At 43.4% G+C, this 23,968-nt stretch overlaps 1 protein-coding gene across 3 annotated transcripts in view; it reads right to left on the bottom strand.

Annotated features, from left to right (window-relative positions):
• Positions 1–948: 948 nt before the first annotated feature.
• Positions 949–23,968, bottom strand: part of MAPK4 (mitogen-activated protein kinase 4) — a 102,294-nt gene continuing 79,274 nt past the window's right edge. For all 3 annotated transcript variants that reach the window (XM_044292648.1, XM_044292650.1, XM_044292649.1), the window contains 4 exons: positions 16,685–16,829; positions 5,422–5,583; positions 3,249–3,450; positions 949–1,901 (listed from right to left, as the gene is read on the bottom strand). In XM_044292648.1, the coding sequence (XP_044148583.1) occupies positions 1,211–1,901; positions 3,249–3,450; positions 5,422–5,583; positions 16,685–16,829 (1,200 nt within the window). In that variant the 3' untranslated portion in view covers positions 949–1,210. The remainder of the gene's footprint in view (positions 1,902–3,248; positions 3,451–5,421; positions 5,584–16,684; positions 16,830–23,968) is intronic.

The raw sequence follows: 23,968 nt of genomic DNA, 5'->3' as shown, positions 1-23,968 counted from the left end.
AAATATTCTATATGTATATATTAAAATCCAACATATATAAAAAACAATGAAAACCGTACCCTGTTAATGTTTAACATGAGAAATAATTTTTTAAATATCAGGTTATACCATAATGAAAATGTCAATTGGCAATAGTTTGTAGAATGTATTTCCGTTCTGCAAATATACAACCTACATAAGCTTTTAATTTGTATATTTTTTTATCACCTAATTCAATTTACGTTTGAATTTTTAAATTAAAAATTAAAACGTTTTCTATAACAATGAAAAAACCTGTCCGCCCCTATGCTCTCCAAATATTATTAATATTATGTTAAAATTTGCTTTAAATTCTGAACACTTTCTATTTTTTGGATACTTTTAGACACAGCGATAATATATAATTTTTTTACGTTATGGTACATTTTAGTCGGTGAAATTTTGATAGATGATATATAAGAGCCTAAGGAGTCAACGTAGTATCAGGAAATCTCTGATCAATTGTATCTGCACCAGAAAAATCAATAAATGCTATCTCCTTTCATCATGTATTACTGTAAAGCCTCCTGCACACGTACGTGTGCTGCCCGTTGCCGCATTGCAGACCGCATTTGCGGATCCGCAATACACGGGCACCGTTCCGTGTGCAATCCGCATCACGGATGCGGACCGATTCACTTCAATAGGTCTGCAAATCCGGAGATACGGAACGGAAGCACGGAACCCTAGGGAAGCACTACGGAGTACTTCCGTTCCGCAAAAAGATAGGACATGTTCTATCTTTTTGCGGAATGGCCCGATCGTGGACCCATTCAAGTGAATGGGTCCGCGATCTGCTGCGGCTGCCCCACGGTCGGGGTTCGTGCATTGCGGCCTGCAATTTGCGGGCCACAGCACGGCCACGGGGCGCACACGTTCGTTTGCAGGAGGCCTAAGGCATCAAATATTGAGCAGTGATTTTTGCGAGCCTTTAAATAAAAGGCATTAAGTTTTGCTATGCAATGAGGTTGCAGCCGTATACAGATACTAAGAAAAATGTGACCGCCTTCAATCTCAACTGTTATCTGAGATGTTTGAGGTGTCTTTGTAGGTTACATCATATCATCGATACAAGATGCAATATCTTGGCTTTAAAAAATGTGCTCAGTGGAGCTTTCCATCATACTGCCCACAAATTATCGTAAATACTTTAGCAAAATAATCCCATACAATGGTCCAACCACCACTTGTCCTACCACCTGTCCTTCTGAAATACTTCCTTCTGTGCTATATCATTCGGGTGTTCGGAAATACAAGCCCCGTTGATATCGTTGAGTTTGTTGTCTGCCATTTCTTCTTGGCTAGTACATAATTTGAGTGCCCTGGTAATAAAAACATCCAGATCAAAAGAAGATTCCGCATTCATAGCGATATCCCTTGGAGTGTGAGGAGGAGGACATGGTTGACACTGTTCATGGTCCTCTTGTGTCTCAGAAACAGGGCTCGCTGGACATTCAAGACCTATCTGGGTGCTCTTGACCCACTGAGCAATTTCCAAAAAGAGGTTGGATGGCTCTTCTTCCCGTGCAAGGTCACCTGTGGGTGGGATAGTGGTTTGTTTCCAGGTGGAAAGATCTAATATTAGTTTAGGTTCTGAATAGTGGTGTGGTTTGTTGTCTCTCCATAGTAGTTTATCCAGATAGGATGGAGACCCTACTTTATACTCACATGACCTTCCACAATCTCCCTCGAAAACCCGGTCCATTGAGGAGTGGGACTGTTCTAGGAACCTTTCTGAGCTACTTTGAGAGTATTTTCGAGGATCAACTTGAGCTTCTTCTGCCTGGGATCCTGACCCCGCACGGGGATCACGTTGGACATCACTCATACCAAGGCTCTGATCTTGTCTCCAGTCCATGTCCGAGGATAAACTCACTTGATACCTATGAAAAAAATACTATAATTAGAGATAAAAAAAATCTATTTCTTCTTTTTGATTTTTTTTTTGTTTCAATTTTTTGATTACAGGTTTGTTTAAAACAGTCACCACGTTATCTATGCTATGTTGTTGGAGAACTACAGTTGTACCTCTGGCAATGAACTGGAGAACCTCAATGTAAACTTACTGACTTTAACATTAGTTGGAGGTATCCCAGAGAAAAGCTGTGCTTGACAGTGCTGCTCTAGCTCTCGATTTCTTTACTTCAGGTCCCATCCTTCTATTACCATATCATTTTATAGTAGGGTTGACCACCCCTTCAATAAAGTAGCCATTGTATGCATGTATCCGACGAACCAAAAATGTTCCACCAAAAAAATCACTATTGGGTCTGCCCATTCTCATGCAGAGTGGACTTCCCTCTCCATGTAATGGTTAGAACCTGACACTAAGCACTAAAAATGTTGTCACTGTCTTTCCATAATTAGGGCTACAGTTCTTCTAACTTCCAACATTGGCAAACTAAAAAAGCAGTGAAGATATATTTATACACAGATGGACTCAAATGACCAACATGTTCTTTCAGCCTTGTAAGGTATTGGCCATTTGCTTGAGAGAACCTGAACCTGGAAAGAGCTGAAGAAAACGACTGACCATAGACATTAGTCTAAAGCTGATCAAAATGGACAATTTCCTCCATATTTAAAGTTTTTGGCCAACTGTCACTAGCATTTGACTATATATGGTGCAATTGGCTGTTATACGAACAACTGTTTTGTAAAATAACTCAGAGAACAACTGTTTGTCCTTTGCCTGACATCACTGAACATGTGTGGCCGGTTTGCACCACTGTAGTGGACTAAATGGAGTATGGTCATGTCTGGAAAATAATTGCTAACCAGAAAATTGTTCCCTCAACAAGTGTTCAACCACTAACCTACTTCTATCTAAAGTGTATGGCCACCTTTGGAGATGTCATCACATGTATACCCTGCCAGAAAGGACACATTCCATCCACCAAGGTGGATACAGAAGCTCCCAAGTCAAGATGAAGCACATTTTTCAAGAATTGTCCCAATGGTCAAGAACATTTATTGTGTCTCTTGACGTCACTGTTCTGCTTTACATTACATAATCATTAGTGGTATAACAGCGCTCAAGGTCCATGCACTAGCGTTTTTTACCATTAAAAAAACACCAGAATAAGTGCTTGCATTTTTTGGGGGCACCCATGACAGGTGCAACAATTTGTCACTAAAATCACAAAAGTGCAGAAAAATGCCACCAAAAATCTTTGCATTAAAGCAGCCTAAGAATGACTTTTTAAATATGGAGGACAACCAAATCTCACCGGTCCCAGTTGGATAACTGGCTCTGACTTGCTTCCATTAGTAAAATATCATCAATTTCATCCTCAATGCGGAAGGGGTGCATGGATATTGGCTCATCCTCCGGACAGGAATATGGAGTCATATATGGATGCTGTAGTGCGGCTTCAGCTGTCAAACGGTCCATTGGGTTGAAGGTCAAAATCTTCTCCAAGAAATCGATGGCTAAGGATAAAAAATAAAAAAAAAGCTTATACAGTGTTATCATAAGTTGTGGATGTTTATAACATTTAGCATACACAGGTTACAAAACATTAAAATCAAATGTTAGCCCAGATATAGTACTGGGCACTGTAACAGACCCTAATAAAAACCTACTCAGTATACAATAAATATACTTACACAAAAACAGCTGAGACTAAACAGGTTACAAATAAAAAATATATATTTTATTAAATAAAAAGAGACATGATTCATTAAATGTAAAGTGTAGTCTACCCCGAGGAAATAATATCAAACTACATATAGGGGGGAAATAACAGGGATCATAAGGATGCTATATCCCAATAGAAAATCATAATTGATGAAGTAATAAACTGATTCTTAGGAATTCGTATATTAGAAAGCATAAATACATAGTTCTCAGTACACTAATAATATTAAAGTGCATGTGCAAATGTACAAACAAGTCGTTCCCTCATATATAGTGACAAACAAGTGTTACATGCCCACTATAGGGAAATACGTACGTGAGGGAAGCAACAGGGGTCCAATGAACACAAAAACCCACAAAGGAACCATAATTGGCAAAATAACGAATTAAATCTTATGAATTCATATATAGAAACTCGTAAAAATTTGAATATTGTGCAAAGTTCATTTATTTCAGTAATGCAACTTAAAAGGTGACACTAACATATGAGACTCATTACATGCAAAGAGAGATATTTCAAGCCTTTATTTGTTATAATTTGGATGATTATGGCTTACAGCTTATGAAACCCCAAAGTCACAATTTTGAGGTCTCCTTTGCTCAGGGGGTATGGATTAATTAGCTGACTAGAGTGTGACATTTTGAGCCTAGAATATTGAACCTTTCACAAAATTCTAATTTTAAGCTGCATTAATGCAATTCCTTTTCATTTGCATTACTGAAATAAATGGACTTTTGCACGATGTTCTAATTTTTCTCAGTTTCACCTGTGTAGCGTAACACACAAGTATCACATACCCATTGTAGGGAGTTTCGCCTCAGGAGAGCGCGCCCCCAGAGGAAGGCATCACCGAAACGCGCGCCAGGGTGTGCGGCTCTCCTACAATGGGTATGTGATACTTGTTACTTGTTAACTCAGTTGTATGTTTGCACATGCACTTTAACATCATTATTATGTTAGGGACTCTGTATTTATCCTCTCCCATATATGAATTCATAAGATTTAATTAGTTATTTTGCCAATTATGGTTACTTTGTGGGTTTTTGTGTTCATAGGACCCCTGTTGCTTCCCTCACATATGTATTTCCCTATAATGGGCATGTAACACTTGTTTGTCACTATATATGAGGGAACGACTTGTTTGTACATTTGCACATGCACTTTAATATTATTAGTGTACTGAGAACTATGTATTCATGCTTTCTTATATATGAATTCCTAAGAATCAGTTTATTACTTTTCTATTGGGATATAGCATCCCTGTTATTTCCCTCGTATATGTATTCCAATATAATTTCCTCAAGTGTAGACCGCACTTTACATTTGATGTATCATGTCTCTATTTATTTATGTCACATTGTGTATTTAATAAAATATATATTTTTTTATTTGTAACCTGTTTAGTCTCAGTTGTTTTTGTGCAGGGATGTTTATAACAGTATAAATGTGTCTAATTTGTGCACCACTTTCTCTTAAAGGGGTTCTTCAACTTCTTAATGGAGTATGTTCTTCTAAAATGTGGCAGATCTTCGGGACCTTGGATAGGTGTATACAGTGGTATCCAAAATCACTGACCAAGTCTGGAGCTCATTACTGATAAATAGTAAGCATAAAACCCAGAACCCAGTCTATAATGGAGAATATGCCCAAAACCTTGGATAATTAACAAGATGATTGAATAAGGAGTTGAGGTGTCTTGTGTCTGATCTATTGGTGGATGAACATCTAGAGTATGTTGACCTGATAATCAAAAGACCCTCACCTTCCAGGTTCATTTCTGGCAGAAGTTTCCTCAGTGGCCTCTTGACTTTCCAGTTGGAGTTGACAAATGATGGCATCACTTTCAGCAGCTCTTCCTTGTCTTCTTTGTGAATGACGGGAATTGTGTCCAAAATCTGTTGCATCTGCTCCAGTTCATGACTACCTGGATGAGCACAGAAAACATACAGTTATCAATAATTCAATGGGGGTCTTCGATACCATTGCACAGTAGATCTGTGGGTGGCCATACACCTTCAATATCTGCTGAACACTCGTTCAACCAACAGTTATTTTGTTACACCCCATACACTTGCCTCGGCTTCGTCTGCGTGTGTTCTCAATAGGAAGAGGGAAAAAAAACGCTTCCAGACTTCTCTCATGGTGGCCCATCTGTACACAAAAGGGCTAGGCATGATGAATTCATGAACATGTGTAACCCATCTAGGCAGGTTTGGACAACATTCATCTAATGCACCTAAAAGGCATTTTAAGGGCTCCAGAATTTGATGACTTTTCCTCAGGAGAGGTCATCAATATCAGACCAGTGGGGTCCTTTCATTGGAATTGGAGCTGACCTGCAGTGACCCAGTATGGCCAGTACACGGAGAATAGAGCTCTCTCTTCCGACACCATTTTGGGTGGTAATTCCAGTACAGAGAACAACTGATCAGTAGGGGTGTCAGCGTCGGACCTCTACCGATTTGATATTAATGACCTATCCTAAGGGCTATATAATGTCTAAATAATACTGCTATACATTTAAAAGGAATGTGTCATCAGAAAATGATCCATGTTTTTGTTTAACATATTTTGAAAGAATTTTTGATTATGTTATTTTTTATTTTCCACGTCAATATCTATGTTTAAACAAAAAAGATAATATCCTGCAGTTTTCGTACTAGCCACTATGTCTAATAATTGGTCTGTACAGATCACTTTATTGCAGTTATCTGCTTAGCTGTCATTCTAATCCTGCCTATAATGATATCACCTCTGTGTATAGATAAGACAGGATCCGCCATTCACAATAGGCGATCGTCAAATCTTATCTAGTCTTTCCCTGTACAATGACCTCTGCACAGGTCACAGATCACGCCCAGAAAACTCTTCCATAGAAGTCACTGAGGTCCCCACCTTACCATTGTTGTCTATGGACCATGGGGCTGCCGTAAAGAAATTTTCTTAATGCTCTCTAAATGCTGTTAAGAACAGCTCAGGCAAGATGGCCGCCCCCACAATCATGTTCAGGAAATAGAATAAATAAATTTGCATTTAAAAAATAAAAACTGATTAGAAAAAAAAATAAAAAGAATAACTGGCAGATAAAAAAAATTGGTGACACATTTCCTTTAAGACTTATGGTGGTAATACCCCTACAGCAGGGGCAGCCTGTGTAACTATACTGTAGCACACCCCTTAGTCCATCCCTATCCAGTATGAGACTCAACTATATAATCTTTAATCTTTAAGTACTGGGCCCATTTTTGGTTTTTATCTTTCTTCCCTATGTTCCAATAGCCATAATTTTTTTAATTTTCCGTTCATATAAGCCATATGAAGATTTATTATTTGTGGGATAAGTTGTATTTTTTAAGGGCACCATTTAATGTATGACGTCTGTTATTGAAAAATAGGGAGTTTTGACATCATGGCATTCACTGTACGCTAAAAATGACATGATGGCCTTATTCTGCAGCTCAATAGTATTACGGTGATACCAAACTTGTATAGTTTTTTTTTTTCATTTTGGGGGAAAGGTGACTAAAAACTGCAAATTATTTGTTTTTCATTTTCTTCTGTTACAGCGTTCACCACACAGGAATTTATTTTTAATATTTTAATAGATAAGACACTTTCAGACATTGATATGTTTATTTTTTTTATAGTTTTTTATTTTTTATTTTTTACTTTAATAGTAATAACATTTAACCACTTTAAGGGGCTAAAACCTGGGATTTTTTGATCCCTTGTCCCATTCACCCTAAGGCTACTTTCACACTTGCGTTCAGAGCGGATCCGTCTGCATTATATTGTAAAAAAATTTCTAAGTGTCAAAGTAGCCTCAGATGGATCCGTCCAGACTTTACATTGAAAGTCAATGGGGGACGGATCAGTTTGAAAATTGAGCCATAGTGTGACATATTCAAACGGATCCGTCCCCATTGACTTACATTGTAACTCTGGACGGATCTGTTTGCCTCCGCACGGCCAGGCGTCCGCCTGCTGAGCGGAGCGGAGGACAGACGGTGCCAGACTGATGCATTCTGAGCGGATCCGCGTCCACTCAGAATGCATTAGGGCTGGACGGAAGCGTTCGGGGCCGCTTGTGAGAGCCTTTGAACGGAGCTCACAAGCGGAGCCCCGAACGCTAGTGTGAAAGTAGCCTAATAGAGATTCTTTTAGGGTGAATAGGATTTTGACACGCATCCAGTCTGCCATGGTAACGGATCGGTGTGATCGGAGGGCAGAGGTAGCCTCATCCTTCTGCCTAACCTCACAGATGCCGCTGTGTTAATCGTGGCATTTGAGGGGTTAAACAACTGGGTTCGTGATCGCCGTTCCCCGTCATTGTGGCCTGGTGCCTGCTGTATTACACTGCCGGCACCTGTCATGTTTGCAGTGGGCTCACCGCAGCAGCCAGCTCCATACATAAGGGGCTAATACCCTAAAGGGGTCACAGCATATGTCAAGGAGGGTTCCCCATTTTATTAGCTAGACAGATCCACCAACCAGCGGCTCCTCGGCTCCAGAGGTCACCGCTTTTATTTGAATGGCCAGTACGGTGCCATGGCAAGGAAAAAAGCTACTGCCAAACAGCTTCCCTCAGCACATAAGGTATCTAAACCCCCGACAGGTGGTGATCAGCTGAAGGGGGGGCTCACCTTCAATTTAAAGGGGGCTGTATGGATGAGACACTCCCTAGTATTTTACCCACTAGGTGGCGTCATTGATACTAATTTTTTTAACCTTTGAACACTTGAGGGTTAAGAATAGGAAGACAGCTGGTGTGGGCATCACTGGTGAGTAGATGTAAAAAATTCACATCCGTGTTCCCTTTTTTCAGCCCGTAATGAGTCATGTGGGACTTAATTATCCTGCTGTGGCAAACGATGTGCGGCATGGCAATTAGGAAAGCAAGCTATGCGAGGCTTACTTAACGATTCGCCGCAATAAATTAAAAAAACGCTGGAATCGGTGGTGAAATCTGCAGGGACCACAGATTCACATGAAAGTTAGAGCTCAACTCATACAGATCCTACAGTGCAAACATCTTCTTCTAAAGGGAAACTCCACACAAAACCGCACATTCAGTTTGGGGAGGGGTCCTCCTCCTACCCCGGCAAATCCCTGCTGCTGCAAACTGGAGGTGGGAAGTTGTGGTGGCCATGATCGCCATTTCCAATCACTGCATTTCCTGAGTGATTTAAAGGCTATGTACACCTTTGGAGCAATTTCACTTTGTGCCGGTCGTCTAATAACCAGGGAGGCACAATCAATTAGGCAAGATGAGTCGATTGCCTCAGGCAGTGCTGCCCTGGAGATAAGTGGGGGCGGTGGTCTAGGCAGGGCCTTGGGAAATGAGCGCTTCCATTGTGGAAGCGCTCATCTCTCTATATGCAACAGTATTGCCGTCTTCAGGATGCCATCGCGGGGTAGGGGAGAGGCGTCTCCCTTTCCTGTTCCTCTGATAGGCTTCAGGCCTGCAGCCTATCAGAGGCCTGACACAGGCGGCGCAGTGACGTCATTATCATCGCGCCACCAGAGCTGGACAGCATACAGCGTGGGACACATCACATTACTGCCAGAAGAATAGAGGCAAGTATTAGTGTTTATTTTTTTTATTTGGCACAATGCAGGAGAGGAGCGCTATGGGGGCATCTAGGGGCACTAAGAAGGGGCATTTTTTACTGGCACATTATGGGGGGCACTATGAGGAATGTAGGACAGAAGCACTATGGAGGCATCAACTGAGGGCACTAAGAAGGGGCATTTATACTGGCAGACGCTATGGGGGCACTTTTTACTGTCATATATTATGGGGAACACTATGGGGGCATCTACTGGGGGAACTATATAGAGGCATTTTATACTGGCACACATTATGGGGGACACTGAGGGAATCTACTGGGGCACAATATAGGGCCATTTTATACTGGCATATTATGGGGGCACTATGGAGGAGGGAGGAAAGCAGCACTATCGGGGCATCTACTGCAGGCACTATATAAGGGTATTTTATACTAGCACATTATGAGGACACTATGGGGAAGGATGGAGAGCAACATTATGGGGGTACTTACCGGGGCATTATATAGGGGTATTTTATACTGGCACATTATGGGGGGCACTATGGGGAAGGGGGGAGAGGAGCACTATGGGGGCATTTACTTGGGGGAATTTCATAGGCTTATGTTATACTGACACACATTATGTGGGCACTATGGGGACATTAGCTCAACTGGAGACACTAAGAGGGGCACACAGAACAGGGAGATTTTTGTACTAGTGCACATTATAAGGGGGCATTTTTTGTACTGAGTCACATAAGGGGGCATTTTTTTAACTAGTGCTCATTTTAATGGGGCATTTTTCTACTGTTACATTATAAGGAGAATTATTACCACTGGGGGACTATGTGGAACATGATTACTAATATGGGCACTATGGGAGCATTATTAATTCTGGGGCACAGTGCAGACATGTTGGGGGTCCTGTAGGAGCACTATTACTACCAAGTACTCTCTGGCAGAGAATTATTACTATTGGTGGGACTTTGGGGAGCACTATTACTGTGGGGGCACCCTGGCACAGTATCAGCTTACCACAATTATTTTTGGGGGACATTATTTTTACACTATTAGTATCAGGGACACTAGTTGCTGGGCATAATTATTTTTTAGGACACTGTGTGCCAAAAATTATTGAAGGAGGCACTATCTGCATGGTACTAGTATTATCAGGAAGTATATCTCTTTCTGCAGTATAATATTGGGGAGCACAACAGGCACAGTATTGCGGGTGGCAGGATGATTTGTCCAGAAGGTGGGAGGATGATGAAAAAGTAGGAAACTAAGATGTCTGTTTGTCAAACTGTAGAGACAAGAGATGGCTGAAAGAAATCATCATGGGGGTCTGGTCTGAATGGAGAAGATGAGGAATGAGAACGTCTACATCAGAGGAGACATCACTGGATGGAAGAGGTATGGGGCGCTGTATTATCCTGTATGTTCTGTAGTGATCTATGTAATGTTAGGAGGGAAGGGGTTAGGTTAAGTATTTGGCATAGGGATTCGGGAAGGAGGGAGGGGGGAGGGGTGCTGATTCAATTTTCGCCTCATGCAGCAGAAAGGCTAGGTGCACCCCTGCTAATAACCTTTATCTCAAAATTACTAAAAGGTCATAAACATTGAAGGTACCTTAAACACGAGACGATGATCATGTAAATTATCATTAAATTGAGTGAAACTGCACGATTATCAAGCAGTGTAAAAACAATGAACAATAGAGCGACAACCAACAATTGGTGGATTCTCTTTGTTTTCATCGTTTGTTTGGGCACAAAAATCATTGTTGGCCGATTTCATGCGTGTAAACAGGAATCGTTCACCGCACGCATGATAACAAACAATTCATTTATGCACAACACCATGAAACACAATGCAACTGTCTGCTTTACAAGCGATGGAATATGCGATGGAAATTACGATTACCAAAGAATGGCGCGTCTAAAGGACATTGTTGAAACGTTCACTACACCAAGAAAAGACTCGTTCGCGGCTCAATCGTACTGATCATCACCTCAAGTAAAGGGACCTTTATTTAAGCCACATTCTTATCAGTAAGATAAGGACTGAGCTATAATAAGTGTTTAGGAGGTCAGAGATCAGGGATAAGGAGCCGTCAGCTGAGCTGCCTGATGGAACAGAGTCAAGACAGACAGCCCGCTACTAGAGAATCTCAAGGTTGTACAGAGAAAAGGGTTCAAACTTTTTAATAAAGACCAATTGACAAAGTGATTTTTAGCTCAAAATGAGTATAATGCAATAATAAAAAAAGAATTGCCCCCAAAAGTGTACATAGCATTTAATTTAAATTCATCCTTTTTCACTATCTACCTTCCTAGAGTCACAACTTTTTTTATTTTTCCTTTCACATAGCCTTATGAGGGCTAATTTTTATTTATTTTTAACGGAATTCACTATGCGGTAAAACCTGCTAACAGGGCTGCAGCTATCGACAATTTTTGTAATCGAGTATTCTATCGATTAATCCAATGATTAATTGAGTACTCTAATAACAAAAAACTAATTAAAAGAACGTTTTTCTTTATAAAAACTCATCAGCCCCCTCCGTGCCATCAGCTTACCCCCCAGTACCATCAGCTTCCCCCAGTACCATCAGCTTCCCCCAGTACCATCAGCTTCTCCCCAGTGTTATCAGCTTCCCCCTCAGTGCCATCAGCTGCCCTCTCAGTGCCACCAGCTGCCCCCTCAGTGTCACCAGCTGCCATCCAGTGCCATCAGCTGCCCCCTCAATGCCATCAGCTGCCCCCTCAGTGCCACCAGCTGCCCTCCCCGTGCCACTAGATCCCCCCCAGTGCAACCAGCTGCCCCCTAGTGCCATCAGCTGCCACTCAGTGCCATCAGCTTCCCCCCAGTGACACCATCTTGCCCCCCCAGTGCCACCAGCTGCCCCCCCAGTGTCACCAGCTTGCCTCCCAGTGCCACCAACTGCCTCCCAGTGCCACCAACTTGCCCCCCCAGTGCCACCAGCTGCCCCCAGTGCCACCAGCTTGCCCCCAGTGCCACCAGCTTGCCCCCCAGTGCCACCAGCTTGCCCCCCAGTGCCACCAACTACCCCCCAGTGCCATCAACTTGCCCCCCCAGTGCCACCAACTTGCCCCCCCCCAGTGCCACCAGCTTGCCCCCCAGTGCCACCAGCTCCACCTCCTAGCCATGTCCCTAGCGCCGGTACTTACCTTTCCTGTAGGAGCACCGCTCCACAACATCTCCATCTTCTTCTCTGCGCGCTGCACTGCCGTCCTGATGTCACACAGCGTCGGGTCATAGTGCGCACTTATGTGCACTATGACCTGATGATGTGTCAGGACACAGTACAGTTCGGTGAGGGCCGGCAGGTGACCATGGAGAGGTGAGTAATAGCAAGCGCTTCACTCCCGCTCCGTGGTCACATGACACAAACAAATCCTCGATGCAAAAAATTTGCATCAATGATTTTTTTGTGTCGAATTACTCGATTCAATTGAGTAATCGTTTCAGCCCTACCTGTTACCTTCATTTTCCAGGTCAGTATAATTACAACTACAGGTATACCACACTTGTATAGTTTTTCTTGTGTTTTAATACTGAATAAAAAATAAAAACCTTAAAATTTTTTTTATTAGATTGCCCACTGTGTTCACTGATGGCTATATAGCCATCATTTAACCCTTTATTTTCAATATTACAATACTGTGCTGCCACCTAGTGGCCTGTATCAGTATATTCCTCTAATAGCTGCCTATTCCGGACTGCTCAGATGCCGTGGTCACATTTGACCACGGCATCTGAGGGGTGAAATGTATGCGATTAGCCTTATGTCTGATCACATACATGTGCTGCGGGTCTCTGCCGTTTGAAACAGCAGAAACCGGGTGGTTATGGGGTCCGCTGCACTTGCGAGTTGGCACCATGTTTAAAGACATGACTTCCTCCATACATGTACAGCGGAGGTCGCAAAGGGAAAGTTATCAGAAAATTATGTTGCTGTTTTTCTTTATTTATTTTCTTCACAATGCCCACAAGAGCAGTCACAATAGGCCGTCACACCCTAGTGCTCATTTATTAGGTTTGCAGTATTAACTGGGACAGAATGAGCAGAGTCATCTCATCATTACAGGATGCTCTGTTGAGCTTCTAGAGGACTAAATAATTCAGGACAGTAACACTGTGCACCTTGCACATAGACAAAGCTTTGCATGCAGCTCCGCTGTTTACATCCGTGTATGGTCCATCACATAGATTGCCATTCATTGCAGCTGCCATAAAGCACACACTGTGTCTATAGAGACAATACAGGAAGGAAGTGTGTGTCTCCAATATGGCCACTCCCAAAGAAATTTCTAATATTAAAAAGAAAAAAAATAGCTACATTTCTAAACAGAACAAACACATAATTCTACAGACTAAGGCCTCATGCACACGAACTTATTTTCTTTCCGTGTCCGTTTGTTTTTTTGCGGACTGTATGCTGAACCATTTAGTTCAATGGGTCCGCAAAAAAACGGAAGTTACTCCATGTACATTCCGTTTTCGTATGCCTGTATTTCCGTTCCGCAAAAAAATAGAGCATGTCATATTATTGTCCGCATTACAGACTGTTCTATGAAGGGCCAGCTGCTCCGTTCCGCAAAATACAGAATGCACACGGATGTCATCCATTTTTTTTTGCGGACCGCAAAATACATACGGTTGTGTGCATGAGCCCTAAGGGCTCGTTCACACAAACGTTTTTACGGCCGTATACGGGCCGTTTCCGTATTTCCGTTTTTCCGTTCAAAGATAGAACATGTCCTATTATTGCCCACAAATCACGTTCCGTTGCTCCATTCAAGTCAATGGGTCCGCAAAAAAAAACTGTATGTACGGAATGTACTCGGTATGTCTTCCGTATCTGTTCTGTTTTTGGGGAACCATCTATTGGAAATGTTATGCCCAGCCCAATTTTTTCTATGTAATTACTGTATTTGCCATACCGAAAAACAGAACAGAAAAACGGACTGAAACCGGAAACACCACTGAAACAAAAAAACGGATTCATTAAAAACAGCCCGCAAAACACTTAAAAAGCCATATGGTCGTGTGAACAAGCCCTAAGGCCTCTTACACACAAACGTTTTTTTTTTCCGTTTCCGTTCCATTTTTTTGCGTTCCGTATATGGTCCTTATACGGAACCATTCTTTTCAATGGGTCCGCAAAAAAACGGAAGGTACTCTGTATGCATTCTGTTTCCGTATTTCCGTTCCGTTCAAAGATAGAACATGTCCTATTATTGTCCGTATTACAGACAAGGATAGGACTGTTCTATTAGGGGCCAGATGTTCCATTCTGCAAAAAACGGAATGCACACGGATGTCATCCGTATTTTGCGGACCGCAAAATACTGAAAAAGACATACGGTCGTCTGCAAGAGGCCTAAGGGCTCGTTCACACGAACGTGTGAAGCCCGTGCTGCGGACTGCAAATTGCAGTCCACAATGCATGGGCACCGTCCGTGAGGCAGGCGCATGGGGATCGTATACCCATTCACTTGAATGGATCCGCGATCCTTCCGTTCCGCAAAAAGATAGAGCAAGTTCTATCTTTTTGCGGTGCGGAAGCATGGAACAGAACCCCAGAAAGCACTCCATAGTGGTTCCGTAGTGTTCCGTTCCGTGCTTCCATTCCACATCTTCGCATCCATGCGGAATGGCCGCGGAACGGTGCCCATGTATTGCGGATCCACAAATGCGGTCCGCAATACGGCGACAGGTAGCACACGTTCGTGTGAATGAGCCGTAATCTAATAAATGAAATATTAATGAAGTGGGCGGGGCCGGAGCGTGACTGACTGAGTGAATGGAGTCCGGCTTAATGAAATTCAGTGACTTCGCCGGGCCCCGCGGCCACTGCAGCGGCAGTTTCCAGCCTCCAGGCTCCCTCTCCAGGAGCTTCTGACTGTACTGTCCTGATAACAGTGTCATCCACAAATCCTCCATAAGTGTTATCCACAGATCCCCTATAACAGTGTGTCATCCACAGATCCCCCATAACAGTGTGTCATCCACAGATCCCCCATAACAGTGTCATCCACAGATCCCCCATGACAGTGCCTTCCGCAGATCCCCCATAACAGTGTCACCCACAGATCCCCCATAACAGTGTCATCCCCAGATCCCCCATAACAGTGTCATCCCCAGATCCCCCATAACAGTGTCATCCCCAGATTCCCCATAACAGTGTTATCCACAGATCCCCCATAACAGTGTGTCATCCGCAGATCCCCCATAACAGTGTCCTCCACAGATTCCCCATAACAGTGTATCATCCACAGATCTCCCATAACAGTGTCATCCACAGATCCCCCATAACAGTGTGCCATCCACAGATCCCCCATAACAGTGTGTCATCCACAGATCCCCCATAACAGTGTGTCATCCACAGATCCCCCATAACAGTGTGCCATCCACAGATCCCCCATAACAGTGTGTCATCCACAGATCCCCCATAACAGTGTGTCATCCACAGATCCCCCATAACAGTGTGTCATACACAGATCCCTCATAACAATGTGTCATACACAGATCCCCTATAACAGTGTCATCCACAGATCCCCCCATAACAGTGCAATCCACTGATCCCCCATAACAGTGTCATCCACAGATCCCCCATAACAGTGACATCCACAGATCCCCCCATAACAGTGCAATCCACAGATCCCCCCATAACAGTGCAATCCACAGATCCCCCCATAACAGTGCAATCCACAGATCCCCCCATAACAGTGTCATCCACAGATCCCCATAACAGTGTCATCCACAGATCCCCCATAACAGTGTGTCATCCACAGATCCCCCATAACAGTGTCATCCACAGATCCCCATAACAGTGTCATCCACAGATCCCCCATAACAGTGTCATCCACAGATTCCCCATAACAGTGTCATCCACAGATCCCCCATAACAGTGTCATCCACAGATCCCCCATAACAGTGTCATCCACAGATCCCCCATAACAGTGTCATCCACAGATCCCCCATAACAGTGTCATCCACAGATCCCCCATAACAGTGTCATCCGCAGACTCCCCAATTAGTTCAAAACCCACCAAAAGCACACCATTTGGTTCAAAATATATATTTTTTATTAATTTCCTTCTCAAAAACCTAGGTGCGTTTTATCATTAGGTGCATCTTATAAAGTGAAAAATATGGTATATACTTGAATAGGAAGGAGACGTCCCAGAGAAGTGAATGGGACAGCTTCTTGTAGTTACACTGCTCACTGCTGCGATGTGCACGGCGAGCAGGTAAACAATGAAGAGAAGGCTGCGCGGGTGCCTTCTCTTCGATCAGCTGATCAGCAGGGGTGCCGGGTGTCTGACCCCCGCCGATTTGATATTCATGACCTATCCTGAGGATAGGTCATCAATAAAAAAAACTGGACAACCCCTTTAAGGAAAGCACTGGATTAGCTGTAATGAACCTATATATAAATGTACTCACCTGCAAAAAGCATCCGCCCCGTCAGCATTTCCGCTAATATGCACCCGGCCGCCCACATGTCAATGGCTTTGGTATAGTTATTAGGTGAGAGGAGAAGTCGAGGAGATCGATACCACTTTGTCACCAGCCCTTCCGAGAGATAACCCTGGAAGAAAATGGAATAGAAATATTTAAAGGGTAAGTGGATTTATTTAAGGTAAGATAGAATGTACAGTGTGACCTTCCAAAAGCTGCACCTGCTGTTTTCTATTCTATTTGTCTTCATAGGAGGTGGTGGTGTCTAACCCCCTGTGAACCTCCCACCTTGATTGTCAAGGCCTCTCCATTAGGCTACTTTCACACTAGCCTTTTAGTTTTCCCAGTATTGAGATCCGTCATAGGGGCTGAATACCGGAAAAAAACGCTTCCGTTTCGTCCCGATTCCTTGTCAATGGGGACAAAATTGAACTGAACAGAACAGAGTGCTCCAAAATGCATTCCGTTCCGTTTAGTTGCGTTCCCAGACCGGAGAGCCTGCTGGATCCAGCAAAAACGCTAGTGTGAAAGTGGCCTTAGACATAAAACTGTCTGAAAAGATAACAAAAAAAACGAAACCACTGATACTCAATAAGATTCTGCAGCCTGAATAAAGTAGGGAGTGCTCTATGCCTACAGTCCTCTCTCATTCTATATTACGGTTTACATATTGAATTCATCTGAATAAAAAGTTGAGCCAGTTTATAAATACTTTACATTACTTATCCTGCATTATACTCCAGAGCTGCACTCACTATTCTGCTGGTGCAGTCACTGTGTACATACATTACTTATCCTGTACTGATCCTGAGTTACATCCTGTATTATACCCCAGAGCTGCACTCACTATTCTGCTGGTGGAGTCACTGTGTACATACATTACATAACTTATCCTGTACTGATCCTGAGTTACATCCTGTATTATACCCCAGAGCTGCACTCACTATTCTGCTGGTGGAGTCACTGTGTACATACATTACTTATCCTGCACTGATCCTGAGTTACATCCTGTATTATACTCCAGAGCTGCACTCACTATTCTGCTGGTGGAGTCACTGTGTACATACATTACATTACTTATCCTGTACTGATCCTGAGTTACATCCTGTATTAGACTCCAGAGCTGCACTCACTATTCTGCTGGTGGAGTCACTGTGTACATACATTACATTACTTATCCTGTACTGATCCTGAGTTACATCCTGTATTAGACTCCAGAGCTGCACTCACTATTCTGCTGGTGGAGTCACTGTGTACATACATTACATTACTTATCCTGTACTGATCGTGAGTTACATCCTGTATTATACTCCAGAGCTGCACTCACTATTCTGCTGGTGGAGTCACTGTGAACATACATTACATTACTATCCTGTACTGATCCTGAGCTACATCCTGTATTATACTCCAGAGCTGCACTCACTATTCTGCTGGTGGAGTCACTGTGTACATACATTACATTACTTATCCTGTACTGATCCTGAGTTCCATCCTGTATTATACTCCAGAGCTGCACTCACTATTCTGCTGGTGGAGTCAATGTGTACATACATTACATTACTTATCCTGTACTGATCCTGAGTTACATCCTGTATTATACTCCAGAGCTGCACTCACTATTCTGCTGGGTGAAGTCACTGTGAACATACATTACTTATCCTGTACTGATCCTGAGTTACATCCTGTATTATACTCCAGAGCTGTACTCACTATCCTGCTGGTGAAGTCACTGTGTACATACATTACATTACTTATCCTGTACTGATCCTGAGTTCCATCCTGTATTATACTCCACACAAACGTTTAGGTTTTTTTCGTTTACGTTCCGTTTTTTGCGTTCTGTATACGGACCGTATACGGAAAAAATAATTTCAATGGATCCGGAAATAAAAACGGAAGGTACTCCGTATGCCTTCCGTTTCCGTATTTTCGTTCCGTTCAAAGATGGAACATGTTCTATTATTGTCAGCATAACAGACAAGGAAAGTACTGTTCTATTAGGGGGCAACTATTCCGTTCCGCAAAAAACTGAAAAAGCCATTCTTGCACACAAACGTATTTTCATTCTGTTTCCATTCTGTTGTTTTTTTTGCGGACCGTAAACAGAACCATTCATTTCAATGGGTCCACAAAAAAAACGGAAGTTACTCCATGTGCTTTCCGTTTCCGTATTTCTGTATTTCCGTTCTGCAATAAAATAGAACATGTCCTATTATTGTCCGCATTACGGATAAGGAAAGCACTGTTATATGATGGGCCAGCTGTTCCGTTCCGCAAAATACGGAATGCACACAGATGTCACCCGTATTTTTGCGGACCACAAAATACATACAGTCGTGTGCATGAGCCCTTAGTAAAATGAGCTAATAACTCTAAATCACTGTACATCAGAGACATTGCAAAACAAGCAAAGTACAGAAGGTGATCTTGTGCCTCCTCTTATCTGAGACCTTTGTCTTAGATGACAAAAAGAAAAGTTAACCGCCATCCGGTAAGAAGTACAGTATGTCGTCTTGAAGTCAGTCTATGAAACAATCCAACCTGAGGATATATTATTTTTATTTCAGTGGTATATGGAGGAATTGGATTCACGGCTACATTATTCCAGAAACAGCACCACACCTGTCTACAGGTTGTGTCCGGTATTGCAGCTGAGCCCCATCGAAGTGAATGGGGATGAGCTGCAATACCACAAACAACCTGTAGACAGGTGTGGTGCTGTTTCTGGAAGGAGTAAAGGGGTTGTCCCAAGAAAAATATTCTACATTTTTCAAACCAGCACCTGGATCTGAATACTTTTGTAATTGCATGTCAATAAAAATGTATTATAGCCACTGAGTTATTCACTGAAATCTGTATAGCGCCACCTGCTGTTTGCTCTTTTTTGTAATTTCTCTGTCCTGCTCACGGAGACGGAAACACATGCTCAGTTCCATCCTTCAACTGCAGCAGATAGGACACGCCCCCTGAGAAAGGACACACCTCATGAGAAAGGACACGCCCCCTGAGAAAGGACACACCTCATGAGAAAGGACACACCTCATGAGAAAGGACATGCCCCCTGAGAAAGGACACGCCCCCTGAACTAACAGCTTGAAATAAATCATAAATCTAACAAAGCAATTGGAGCAATGGATGGGGAGATCCCTGGATCCATGTGAGGTACAGGGCTGGTTCTAGCTTTGTTAGAAAGAGGTTGTCATGTGCTATATGATGTCTGATTTTCATTTTTTACATTACTCCTTTAAGAAAACATGGCTACTTTAGTCCAGAAAAAGCACCACACCTGTCCACAGGTTGTGACTGGTACTGCAGCTCAGCCTCACTGAAGTGCATGGGGCTGAGCTGAAATACCACAAACAACCTGTGGACAGGTGTGGCGCTGTTTCTGGAAGAAAGAAGCCTCTTTAACATTCCTAAGCCAAGCCCCATCCACCCTAAATTAAGTCTATAATCATATACCATGAGGCATAAGCAAAGGGCAATTATCCAGTACAGTCATGTGGCATGTACACCTACCACATGCTGAGAACCTAAGCTGTAGAAAACACTCCATCACCCAAATTTGGGGACTGATTGGCATCTAAGCTAGTAGGGTAACCCCATCTAAGATGTTCATGTGCCCAAATAGTATATAAGGAATTAGGATGTCTTGCCCGTTAAGAAATTGCTATAAAACTAAAGCAATATTACAATTTTCATCCCAAACCCCCGAAAAGTTATTTTCCCCAATTGTTTTCCCTTTCTCCCCACAGATGGTCAATGCAGAGTTCATAATGGAGAGCAGTAGTGACAGCAGCCTTATCAGATTAGACATTTCAATTCGTCCAATCTCCATCTCTCCGGCACGCCGCGCGCGATCTGGGAACAGATCCAAATGACGAGCTGACTGTTATCCTTAGCACTGCTGAATCAGGCGCTGCGCGAGAGCAGCAGAGTGCTATCCAATTAGTCTAATGTTTTCGGTGTCCTCTAGCGCAGATTTCATTTGCTGGCAGAAAACGAATGAATGAAAACAAACACGTTGCGCGACATTTTTAATTTTTTTTTTTTATTCTACTTTTTGCTTTGTACTGAGCATATCAGGGAAATGTGACAGGCGCCGGGCACGAAATCATTCTTTCCTGACACTAGGATCATAATAATAATAATAATAATCTTTATTTATAGAGCGGCAGCATATTCAGAGAAGATCAGTCATTACAGAGTCACAAACTAATTCGCCATTCGAACAATAGGAATGAAGAACAGGGGCAACAAGAGGTAAAAGTGCTTGTTTCTTACAATGGTTCAGCCATCTTTTATAAAAACGGGTAAGTACACAAAAAACGTCAGGAAGCGGTCACCACTTGCAGGGTCGCACCTACCATGAGGCGAGAGGAGCATCTTTACAGCACACTTAAAACTGTGGATGTTAGGAATTAACCTGATGCCCAACCTGCGGCCCTCCAGCTGTTGCAAAATTACAACTCTCAATATGCCCTGATGGCTGTAGGCTGTCCAGGCATGATGGAAATTGTAGTTTTGCAACAGCTGGAGGGCCGCAGGTTGGGCGTTCCAGAGAACTGGTGCGGAAGGGAGTGAGAGGTTTGTGAAACCGTCCGTGCGACTAGATATTGTCACACAGCCGGTAAAAAAAAAAGAGACTTGCAACTATTTTTTCAACTAAAATTGGTCCATTAATAAATGACCCCCTTAATTTCTTGTATTCCAGGAAGCCTGGTCATTGGTCTCCACGTCCAAACTCTAGGCCTTCCCTTGCTCTCCTGCCTTGCATTCTGCTACCCATCCATTTAACATCAGGGGCGCCCCAGCCAGCACCAGGTGGAGATCCCCAAAGTCCAGGATGTGCCCCAAGGAGAAGATGGGTTGTGCCCCTTCGCTCACTGCCTGTGCAGCCTGAGGGAGAGTTGGAGTAGAATCAGCCACCATGAGGACTACAACCACCCTCGTTGCCTCAGTCACCACTCCCATCCTCTCCGTCTCATGCCTTCTTCCTGTGGGTCGGCTCGCTGCAAATGAGAACGCTCCTGTTTCCAGAGGCAGTAATCCTGTCCACAGCTAGTCCTGCTGAGAAGTGGGAACAGTTGTATCCGGTCTAGACAATGCTCTGTGAGCTAAACCGCCTGGACTCCTGACTGATACATTGTAGCAAACAAGCAGAGTTGTATCCGGTCTAGACAATGCTCTGTGAGCTAAACCGCCTGGACTCCAGACTGATACATTGTAACAAACCAGCAGAGAAGTATCCAGTCTGGACAATGCTCTGTAAGCTAAACACATCAACAGCAGCTGCACAAATCTCTCTGCTAGTTTGCTACAATGTATCAGTCTGGAGTCCGGGCTGTTTAGCTCACAGAGCATTGTCTAGACTGCATACAATTTTATCCACTTCTCAGCTGAGAGCAGGACAAGCTATGGACAGATTTGCTGCCTCTGAATAGAAACAATAATTGTTTCATTCACTGACAGCAAACACATATCTGGGAAATGTTTATGAACTGAAACATAATAAAGTCTATTAGGCTACTTTCACACTTGCGGCAGGACGGATCCGACAGGCTGTTCACCATGTCGGATCCGTCCTGCGGCTATTTCGCCGTGCCCCTGGACCGCTGCCGCCGGACTAAAAAGCCTGGCATGCAGTAATTTTAGTCCGGCGGCCTTTCGCCGTGCACCGCCGTGCTGCGCCGTAGTCAATGGGGACGGAGCGGCAGCACGGCGAAATAGCCACAGGACGGATCCGACATGGTGAACAGCCTGTCGGATCCGTCCTGCTGCAAGTGTGAAAGTAGCCTTAGAAAGCTGTAGAACATTGCATTTATACAGGGATTATGCCTTGTTACAACACAAAAATGCAAGCACCGTTGGCTGATCCGTCGGTAGCTCTCCAATGCCACCCCTTGGAGGTATAGCTTCCATATCTTGTACTGACATCACCACTTAGACTAAGGCTACTTTCACACTAGCATTAATATTTTCCGGTATTGAGATCCGTCATAGGGTCTCAATACCGGAAAAAAACGCTTCGGTTTTGTCACCATTCATTGTCAATGGGGACGTAACGTAACTGAACAGAACGGAGCGCTCTAAAATGCATTCCGTTCCGTTCTCATACCGGAAAGCAAACCGCAGCGTGCTGTGTTAAAGATAATACAACCGGATCTGTTCATAACGGATGCAGACGGTTGTATTATCAGTAAAGGAAGCGTTTTTGATGAACCCTGCCGGATCCAGTAAAAACGCTAGTGTGAAAGTCGCCTTAGACATAAAACTGTCTGAGAAGACAACAACAAAACTAAACCACTGATAGTCAATGAGAAACGCTAGTGTGAAAGTAGCCTAATAAGATCACAAAATAATTTCCAGTCACGTGTGAGAGTTCATTGGACCGCACCGTGGTTTTAGTAGATTATTAATATTTTGCACCCAACGCTACTATGGGGGAAGAGGATGATGCTGAAAAAAAATGTGGCACCATTTAAAGGGGTTGTCCGGCCATATAGATTAATGACCTATCCTCCATGCGAGCGCCGCTTCGCAGCGAAATACAAGTACCGGCTCCATTCAAGTGAATTGTAATTACACTACGCCAGGCATGCTCAAAATGCGGCCCTCCAGCTGTTGCAAAACTACAACTCCCATCATTCCGGGACAGCCTACAGAAGGGCATGTTGGGAGTTGTAGTTTTACAACGGCTGGAGGGCCGCAGGTTGAGCATGCCTGCACTACGCCGTCGCTACAGACGAGACGAAGCATAGTGTAATGACCAGGAAGTGGCAGTGCAGCCTCCTCGTCAAACAGCTGATCGGCGGGTGTGCCGGGTGTCAGACCGCCACCGATCAGATATTGATGACCTCTCCTGAGGATAGGTCATCAATATATATGGCCGGACAACCCCTTTAACCAAGGGCCAAAACCTCCTTGTTCCTCCGATACTGGTATCAGAGAGCATAGTCATGTTGATTGAAGGGTGAACAAGAAAAGCAGCAAAATCTTGTTAGAATTCACATGGACACCCTTGAACGGTACATTCCCAGCAGATTTTATTTCATTCGCTTTCAGTAAGTATTTCTAAGCTGCCGTTGAATTGGGTGTTTGTGAGGAGTGAGGACCACTGGGGCCAACGCTGACCTCATCAATCAAGTGCAAAGCATAATAAAAGCTGACTGTAGGGCACAGAGTGTCCGTAGTGACCAGCTGGGCAACCACAATGCTCTACGAATGCAGATTCCCTGATATTTGTTCCGCAGTCATTGTCCAGACGAG

The sequence above is a fragment of the Bufo gargarizans genome, chromosome 1 (genome assembly GCF_014858855.1).
Source record: "Bufo gargarizans isolate SCDJY-AF-19 chromosome 1, ASM1485885v1, whole genome shotgun sequence".
Lineage (NCBI taxonomy): Eukaryota > Metazoa > Chordata > Amphibia > Anura > Bufonidae > Bufo > Bufo gargarizans.
This window is presented reverse-complemented; position numbering and strand designations above follow the sequence as displayed.